Source organism: Notolepis coatsorum, assembly GCF_963971535.1.
Source record: "Notolepis coatsorum genome assembly, chromosome: 14".
In the NCBI taxonomy this organism is placed as follows: domain Eukaryota; kingdom Metazoa; phylum Chordata; class Actinopteri; order Aulopiformes; family Paralepididae; genus Notolepis; species Notolepis coatsorum.
This window is the reverse complement of record NC_140178.1, coordinates 6,327,573-6,338,010: the sequence shown is the minus strand read 5'-3', so window position 1 is coordinate 6,338,010 and position 10,438 is coordinate 6,327,573. Positions and strand designations below refer to the sequence as shown.

The 10,438-nt window shown below is 42.9% G+C and overlaps 1 protein-coding gene across 2 annotated transcripts in view; it reads left to right on the top strand.

Moving 5' to 3' along the window:
* The window catches only part of snx8a (sorting nexin 8a), a 41,143-nt gene that overhangs the window by 8,443 nt on the left and 22,262 nt on the right, over positions 1-10,438 (top strand). For both annotated transcript variants that reach the window (XM_084328714.1, XM_084328713.1), the window contains one exon: positions 9,334-9,527. In XM_084328714.1, the coding sequence (XP_084184840.1) occupies positions 9,334-9,527 (194 nt within the window). The remainder of the gene's footprint in view (positions 1-9,333; positions 9,528-10,438) is intronic.

Genomic DNA, 10,438 nt, shown 5'->3' with positions numbered 1-10,438 from the left:
CTCCCCAAATACTTACAAGTAGGGATGCACCGACCGACTTTTTCAGTCCCGATACCTGGGCTTTGGGTATCGGCCGATACCCATTGTTCAATTAATAAACTGTATGCCTCACTGTGTGGAAGAGACTGGGATCATTCTTTTGTGCAAGGCAACATCAGGCCTCGCAACCTCCTTCGACAAGCTCTGTCCCCTCATTGAGACACCTGGCTGACGGATGAAGTGAGAGAACAAAGACCGGTCCTGAGAGTGGCTGAGAGGAAGTATAGAAAGTCACGCCTCACTGCTGACATCGCCACATATCACAACCTCTTGTTAACATTCTCCAAAACCATTACTAATGCCAAAGCTTCTTTCTTTCACCACAGGATCGAGGCCTCTGCCAAGAACCTTTGCAAACTGCATGCTACCATGTCCTCCCTCCTCACCCCCCCTCATCTCTCTCTGCTGAAGACTTTGCGATCTTCTTTGAGGAAAAAGTGGAGAACATCCGCAGCTCCTTCTCCCAACGCAACCCCCACCCGTTCCAAACACTGAATCGAGAACCTCATCCTTCACTCTGTCATCTTTCTCTCCCATTACAGAAGCCGAGACCCTGACACTGGTAACGTCGAACTGGATCAGTTACCCTCCCCACTCCTCCAGACCATAGCACCGGACATCCTCCCATTCCTAACTGCAACCATCAACTCCTCCCTCAACTCTGGGGTGGTCCCCACCTCCCTAAAACAAGCCAGAGTCACGCCGCTCATAAAAAAACCCAACCATGAACCCCGCTGTCATAGGCAACTATCGTCCTGTCTTTCTTCTCTCCTTCCTTTCTAAAACACTTGAACGTGCTGTATCCAACCAACTTACTGCTTATCTCTTACAGAATGACCTCCTAGACCAGGTCAGTCAGGCTTCCGGACTGGTCACTCCACAGAAACAGCCCTCATTGCGGTTACAGAGGCACTTCACTTAGCAAAAGCAAAAGGCCTCTCCTCTGTCCTGATTCTCCTAGACCTATCTGCAGCCTTCGACACATCAGATTAGATCCATCAGATCCTCCTCGCGTCCCTTGAAGGAATGGGAGTGGCTGGCTCTGCGCTGACATGGCTGACATCATTCCTCAATGACCGCTCCTACCTGTCCCTCCACTGACCACCTCCATCACAGCTGTCTTCCATGTTCGTATTCACTGAGTGACTCCTGAGTCTAAGAGTGATTACTTACTTACATACTTACTTACGCCTGCTACCCCTTCTGGGGCATAGGCCGTCAACAAGCGATCTCAGGCATCTCTGTCTTGAGCTGTTCTCTCCAGTTGGTTCCAGGTCATCTTCATGGTCTCGGTGTCTGACATAAAAGTCACATGAATTCTGACATGACTGTTGTTCAGACTGAGGTCGCATTGCAAAAAAAGAAAATCTGACCTGTATCTGATTTAGCACCACATTATGAAAGTGGTCTGAATCAGAATTGAAAAGATCAGATTCCATGTGATTTGTGCTGTTCACACTGTCCGAGGGCTGAGCCCCAACGTTCGAACGTTCGTTTGTTACATTCAAATTCTAAATCAACATTCGAATTTTAAATTTTTATATTTTTTTTATGCGTCTATCCATTCTGTTTAAACCAATGGGGTTTTTCTTCACAGTTGCAGATAAAGATTAGGCTACACTAATATTATAGTATTAAAAGAAACTGATAAGTTATATTCATTAAAGAAAGTTGATTTAATAAAAGAAAATACTCTTTTAATCAGATTAATCACTTTATTCAAATTGAGGATTTAGTTTGAGGATATTTATAAAAGAATATATATAATAATAATAATAATAATAATAATAATAATAATAATAATAATAATAATAATAATAAAGAAAAAATAATTTAAATCTTTTTTTTTTATTCTTTTTTTTATGAAAAAGGGGTAATAAAATAAATAAAAAGGTTTGAACGTCCGCACGAAAAACCCTGACGAAGTTCGAATCCCAAAAACAGGCTTCGGGGACAGCCGAATGTAGTGTGGTAGTGAAAGTGTTAATAAGGTAAACAGACATCAGCTGAAAAAACACACCATATAAAGTAAACCTACAAACACAGAATTAGTTAAAAGATGGGAAATCTCCGGTAATAGTCGAGAGTTGACCGGTACCGTCCTTTAAGCTGTGCTGTGGGGTCCTACTCGCTTTAGATGGTAAATGGTGCATTTATATAACTTTACAACTCACGCCTCACATTCACCCGTCCACTCACACATTCACACACCAACGGTGGAGGTGACCATGCAAGGTGCCAACCAGGGGCGTCCATTTGGTATGGCAAGGTATGGCACTCGCCATACCTTGGCAAAAAACTTTTTATTTTTATTTTTTTGTTTTTTTTACAATTTTTTTAATGTTGATTTAGAATTCGAATGTCAACATTATGAACGAAGCTTCGAACTATTCGGTACAGCCCTAGCATGTTTTGATATTGTCAATTATCTCACTTTTACTAGGTGACTTTTACTGTGACTAACTGAAATATGCCCCAAAAAAAAAGGAAAATGGACATGGGGAGTTTTTTTTTTATCAAAGGGGAGCAGAGACAAGTGATACAGGGACACAGGTAAGGTCTGGCTTAGTGATTATAACAGTGCAGTTCAGCATTCAGTAACCCATACTTTTTGTGAATGTGTTTTTGATACTACATTCTGTTGAACACACACCTCAAAACCGTACCTAAGGAAAATTGGCTCAATTGCAAGAAAAGTAATAGACAGTTATGATATTACATTCTGCATAATTCGTATGCAAAATATTGTGGTTCCCTGCTTTAGTCTGTTGACACATTTCTATACTAAATGCTTGTGTAGTCCTGTGTCATACCTAAATGTCATATAACTGAATTGTATAGAAACAACTCACCAAAAGTGACTATTGCACAACTGATTTGACAAAAAAAATCCACCTTCACCCCCCCCCCCCTCCTCGCCATACCTTGCCTTTTACTGAAAGGACGCCACTGGTGCCAACCTGCGCATCGAGAGATATTGGGGGTTAAGTGTCTTGCTCAAGTAATAATAATAATAATAATAATTCATTACATTTATATAGCGCTTTTCTAGACACTCAAAAACGCTCTCCACAATCTAGGGTGGAAATGGCCTCCTTCGCCACCACTGGTAGCACCCAACCTTGGGCTAGGCAATTCCTTGAAAACGGCAAATTCTTTAACAAAGGTGCTTAAAAGGTCCTTGAAATTCAAATAAACCATTCACATTGAAAGTTTTGTTCATCCATGATCAAATTGTTCTGAATCAAGAAATATAATGTTTTTTTATTTAAAGTGTAACTAATAGTTGGAAATTGGTTTTAAGCCATAAATATTGGATCCTTCAATGCCCTTTTAAAATGGTGCTTGGAAAAGTACTTGAAAGTCCTTGAATTTAATTTTGCAATGTCTGTGGGAATCCTGGTGCAGAGAACAGAGAACAGGTGCAGAGAACAGAGAACAGGTACAGAGAACAGAGAACAGAACGGGTGCAGAGAACAGAGAACAGAACAGAGAACGGGTGCAGAGAACAGGTGCAGAGAACAGAGAACGGGTGCAGAGAACAGAGAACAGGTGCAGAGAACAGAGAACAGGTGCAGAGAACAGAGAACAGAACGGGTGCAGAGAACAGAGAACAGAACAGAGAACAGGTACAGAGAACAGGTGCAGAGAACAGAGAACGGGTGCAGAGAACAGAGAACAGGTGCAGAGAACAGAGAACAGGTGCAGAGAACAGAGAACAGGTGCAGAGAACAGAACAGGTGCAGAGAACAGAGAACGGGTGCAGAGAACCGAGAACAGGTGCACAGAACAGAGAACGGGTGCAGAGAACGGAGAACGGAGAACAGGTGCAGAGAACAGAACGGGTACAAAGAACGGGTGCAGAGAACAGGTGCAGAGAACAGGTGCAGAGAACAGAGAACAGGTGCAGAGAACAGGTGCAGAGAACAGAGAACAGGTGCAGAGAACAGAGAACTAGGGATGCCCCGATCACATTTTTTGCCACCGATCACCGATCGTCGTGAGCCATATCGGCCGATACCGATTGTTTTTGATTAAAAAGAAATTAAAAAGTTATTTTATATAAAGTTTTTTTTTTTTTTTTTTATAAAATATATATATTATATAATTAGACTTGTACTTGTATTATCTACGAGACATCGCCACCACGTTTAAGTCAAAATGCTCGCTATCTGCAAACAGCTCCACTGTCTGTGTGTACTCTAGTAGCCTCCAGCTCCAAAAAGGATTCTCCGGCGCTGCAGCTGGACCCTATTGGTAACATTACTGTGCTTTGGTCATTTCACATTCAGCAAGCCCTCAGCTCGAATACGCATTAAATCAATGTTATAAGACATTGATATCAAGAGCTATCTGTAGCTACTGCTAGCCGGCTAGATGACGTTAAGACAGAACTTTAGTTCAATGGGACATTTCGTTTTGAACAGTAAACTAACGTCAGCTAACGCAAGCTAACGCAAGCTAACGGAGGTATGAACATGGACTACTAGACTTTCTGGATCATTTGTTGATATCAGGAGCTATCGGTAGCTAGCCGGCTAAATACCGTTAGACAATGCCTACTAAACGTGAATAGTTGACTGGGTAATTTTGTTTAAACAGTAACGATAGCTAGGTAGCTAACGTTAGCGCAGGTCGAATGCACTACAGACTCGAGCAGAGGAGCCTCCTCTCAGTCCTCAGTGTTTACAAACGCTACACGGGGGCGGGCGGGGCTAGGGAGGAGGAGCAGCGGCAGTTTGCAGGTCGTGTGTGTCTGAGACAGACAGCGAGTGAGAGCTTCGCTTGATCGGTTTCCGCTATCGGCGAATATGACTCATTATCGGAATTCACAGATTGCATATTTATACTGAGTATCGGCCGATAACGATCGGTGGCCGATCGATCGGGGCATCCCTACAGAGAACAGAGAACAGGTGCAGAGAACAGAGAACAGAACGGGTGCAGAGAACAGAGAACAGGTGCAGAGAACAGGTGCAGAGAACAGAGAACAGGTGCAGAGAACAGAGAACAGGTGCAGAGAACAGAGAACAGGAACAGAGAACAGAACAGAGAACAGAACAGAGAACAGAACAGAGAACAGAGAACAGGTACAGAGAACAGGTACAGAGAACAGAGAACAGGTGCAGAGAACAGAACAGAGAACAGAACAGAGAACAGAACAGAAAACAGAGAACAGGTGCAGAGAACAGAGAACAGAGAACAGGTGCAGAGAACAGGTGCAGAGAACAGAACAGAGAACAGAACAGAGAACAGAGAACAGGTGCAGAGAACAGGTACAGAGAACAGAGAACAGAACAGAGAACAGAACAGAGAACAGGTACAGAGAACAGAGAACAGGTGCAGAGAACAGAACAGAGAACAGGTGCAGAGAACAGAGAACGGGTGCAGAGAACAGAGAACAGGTGCAGAGAACAGAGAACGGGAACAGAGAACAGAACAGAGAACAGGTGCAGAGAACGGGTGCAGAGAACAGAGAACAGGAACAGAGAACAGAGGACAGAGAACAGAGAACCGGTGCAGAGGAGTAGGCTGTTTTAACATTTATTTAACCTTTTATTTACCCAGGCAAGCAAGTAAGAACAAATTCTGATTTTATTTATTGTCAAAAGTATGCATGATGTTGTGGTAATTCCACGACAAGAGATTCCGTTTTGGGGGGGGGCGGACCCCGCATATATTGGTATCGGTTGATATCGGTATCAGAAATTAAGAGTTGGACAATATTGGTATATAGGATATCAAAAAAATAAATAAAACCCAATATCGAACATCCCTAGTTTTAAGCCATACATATTGCATTTTGTAATGCCCTTTAAAAAAAAAAAAAAAATGGTGCTTGGAAAAGTACTTGAAAGTCCTTTAATTTCATTTTGCAATGTCTGTGGGAACCCTGGTACAGAGGACCGGTGCAGAGAACGCTCTGTGCGTTTGATTTGATAAGTTAGTTCAAGTTTTGTTGTATTTGTCACATATATAAGGTAGTACATGTACATTACAGTGAAATGCTTGGTTCTGCATGAGCCTCCTGAGATTGTGCTTCATACAGTAAAAGAATAAAGACCAAAACACTACAAAATACACAATATACAAAAACTAAAGTACAAAATGCTAACCTTTAAAAAATAAAAAATAAAGTGTCTAAAGTGAATTCAGTGGAAGTGAAGCGAATTCAGTCTGGCTGAAAATGCCAGGCGTTGAGAATCGGCCCTTTGAGTTTGACACACTTGTTGTCTGTTGAATTGCAGCTCTGTGCGTTCAGTATGCTGAGCTCTCTGCTCTGCACATGGGATATGCACTCCGCTCCTCCCCCATTAGTTACACAGACAGCCAGCGTCCAGAGACTGTCTTCACGACGAGATGGATCACTGTGGTGGTTTTGAACGGGGGGGGGGAATCCATAACACTAAAGATGTTTTTTTGTTCGAGTTACCGGTAACTACATTCCAGAATGTTGCCCGGGTTTAATTGCCATGGCCTGGTAATTAAGTCTAGATGATGAGTTTGTTTTGGCTTTTTCTCACAGCTGAGGTACATTTATTCCTGCGTTGTGTGCAGGACCACATTCAGAGTGTGAGTGGATGGATATGTAAATAAATATATAAATGGAGTCCAGTTTGGTCCGTGACGGAGTTACAAAAGCCCCGGCAAACGAAATTGTAAAGCGCTTTTGATAAAGGCTGCTATATAAATGCACTATTTACCTTCACCATGTACCATCATGATGAACTTAAAGTGTTGTGAAGTGACTGGCAGGTAGGGCTGCACGATTTTGGGAAATAATCTATAATTGTGATTTTTCTGACAGATATTGCGATTGCGATTACATTTGCGATTTTAATATTTTTTTTAAGCAGCCCCACAGAGGTTTATTGTAAAATGCGGCTTGCATCTGGCCTACGCGGTGGGTCTGTTCAGGACACCGAGCCTGAAAATGTTTCTTTTTACCTGGGAATCGATACCGGTACCCAACGGTACCTTTTTTTCTGTACTTTACTCTCCCTCTCTGACGTCTAAACTTCACAACAACACAATCTAAAACCCCTTACCTCCCTCTCCCAAACCGATCTTGTATCTCAATGGGACTTCCTGGTTAAATAAATGAACAAAAAAAAAAGATTTGTAGCTGGCAGGTAGCGGTGCTGCAAGTTAAACTCACTCCCCCTTAAAAGACACACCGACACGTTACCAAGAAGTGAATTCACCTCTTGGTATAGCGGTCTGTGATGTCGCCCGTGGTGTGGCTCGACCCGGGTTCCAAACTCCCTCGGGGCATCGAAGCCTGACACAACGCAGAGGGTGTCAAATACGATCGGCTACACATGCACCTCTCGCCTAGGGATGAGATAGAATATTGGAATTTTCGAATAGTCTATGCCAGTCTCCACATTCGATTTTCATGTCTGAGTCGAATTTTTCTTTTATATATATAATAACCAAACCATTCTTATTTAATTCCATTTTTATATTTAGAGGCAGCCTAATTTCCATAGCCTAATTGATCTAAAAGATGCACATGCTACTGTTTCCGTTTGTTTATTAAAACCGGTTGATAGGCCAATCATGCAATGCTGTTATTATTATAGGCTACGATGGTGAACGGTGTCATTTTGATTTATTGTCGGTCAGCTGAGCCCATCAACGTTCTGAAGGATTATCTGAACTTCAGATTCCGAAGTGCCTATTTATGTGCAATACCCTTTTGATTTTAACACTTTAAGTGCCGAAAACGTGTTTAGGCGTCTTTCCTAGCCATGCTAAAGTTGCAGAGGATGCCCTAACTCGTCTTTAATATCAATATTTCAAAAATCTGTGATCGAAATCATATTTTTCCTCCGCAGCCCTGAGACACAGTGCTGGCCTCCTCTCAACCCTCTAGCGGTTCAAGAGCGCCATCTGGTGGCCGATCGGCAGAAGCGCCAAACAGGAAGTCATGTGGATGAAGTGGTGATCACCCATATTACTTCCGGCCACTCTCTATAGCTCCCGCGACTCCATCTTGAAACACTCGATAATAGATCGCTCGCCCTAACTCAATAAACAACGTTATTTGGACGTATATACTATTATACAACCTGGAAATGGACCGGGTATTTCGACATCCCATAATGGAAAACTGTCTACCCCACGCTGATCGCCCAACGGCCCGCGGAGACTGGGGTGAGTTTTAGCGTGTAGTATTACCGTGTTCAACACTAACTGCTATGATGAACATTTGACCCACATTAGATGAATGGTATAACGTTGCCCACGGAATTATAAACGATCCCCCGCCCATCCGGTCATCATCAGATGATACGTAGAAACTTCTAGAAGCACGTCCATTTGAAATTTTTCATCTGGCACCGATCGCTACCAAACTGTATTTGATCATCAATATAATGCATTTGGGGCTATAAATCATGTTCTGGAGAAAGCTGCAGAAAGAGATGAAAACATACTTATACTTTAGATCATATTTTAGTATGAATATGTGAATGAAAAAGTTTAACGTTCATACACCCTGAACAATACATATAGGACATTGAATGGGCCCTAATAATGGCAATCTAGCAATAGAATTTAAAAAGTTATAGCCCTGCAAAGAAGGGGAACTTCTCCATAGACAAATAGAGCTGGCGGAGGATGGTATATCATGAATTTAACCTTCGGCAGTTAAAGTGTTAACGATCCAAACGATCCATTTCTTTTTCTTTTTTTTTGTATTGATATTTTCCCCCCTCCATTTTCCTCCGATTTTCTCCCATCCCAATGTTAGTCGTTATGCCAATTCCCAGTCCCTTCCTGGTCGCTGCGCACTTACCCCCCACAGTCAGATCATCTGGGAGAGTGGAGGCTATCACATGCTTCCTCCGACACACGTCCAGCCAATCACCGCTTCTTTTCACCTGGCAGCGCGGATATTCTCCGAGAGGGTGTAGCGTGTGGGAGGATCACACTATCCCCCTCAGGTCCCATCCGCGCTTAGCAGGCGCCCCGACCGAACTGTAGGAGTCGCTGTTTACAACGACCCGGACCCACCCCGCCAGCTTCTCCCACCCTCTAATACTGCCAATTGTATTAGTGTGAACGGCCAGCCAAGCTGGTGACAACCCCGGAGCTCCGGGGTTGGTGACGAACGCAATCTCCGCTACGCCACCTAACCGCCCAGACAAACGATCCATTCTATTAAAAAAGAATAACTGAATTGAACTGAAACTGAACATTTTAACCGAATTTAAACGGAAACGGAAACTAACAATACATTTTTAATATAATAAAAAAAAGATCTAAACCTTGTGTGTCCACCACCAGAGTTCCCGAAGCCCCGGCTGGGCCAGCTGAAGGAGCTGAGCGCGGTGGTGAGGATGCAGCCGGCCCAGGCCGACCCGCTGACGGTGGGCCAGACCCTGGACAAGCTGCTGGCCAAGGACACGGTGCGCGTGGAGCTCATTCCGGAGAAGAAGGGCCTGTTCCTCAAACACGTGGAGTATCAGATCACCAGCCAGGCAAGGCGTCCGCCGCGGAACCAACCCGCATGATAAAACATGTTGATTAGAAGAGGAGAGGTCTATTATGGCTCCGAGGAACTCGAGTTCAAGTTTCTTTATTAGTTGTCATACAAAAATACAGAATGCTTTTATATGAATTAGGGATGTCCGATATTATCGGCCTACCGCTATTGGCATTAAAATGTGATATCGGAAATGATCGGTATCTGTTTTCAAATAAAATTTTTTTTTTTTATTATTTTTTTTTTTTTACATTTATTTAACCTTTATTTACCCAGGCAAGCAAGTAAGAAAAAAATTCAGATTTTATTTATTGTCAAAAGTATGCATACTGTTGTGTTAATTTCACGACAAGAGATATGTGATGTTAATTACCTGAAATTATTCCATTTTTTGGGGGGGAACCCTGCATATATCGATATCTGTTGATATCGGTTGATATCGGTATCGGAAATTAAGAGTTGGACGATATCGGTATATCGGTATCGGTAAAAAAGCCAATATCGAACATGCCTATATTAAATGCTTTTTTCTGTTCTGCTCCTGAGAGTGTGCTAGATGAAATAAAAAATAAATAAAAAAAAGATAAAATAGAAAGTCAAGGGGAGCTCCAGTAGCTCACCGCGTACCTCGGACGCTATTTCGGCGTCGGGGACAACCGTGCGCGTCACGGATCTGGGGTACACGAGTTCGACTCCCGGACTCGCCGTATTTTCTCAGTGTCTTCCCCCGATCTATACCCCATTCAACCTGTTTCTGTCGGTCATGCTTGACCAGAAAAAAAAAAGCGATAAACGCTAAAAGAACCAGCTGACTGGTCAAAGTAAAAAAAAGATAAAATGGAAAGTCAAAACTCTCTCTCTCTGAGCGCTGTGGCTCTCTGGCTCTGGGCTCCTCCGTTATCTCCG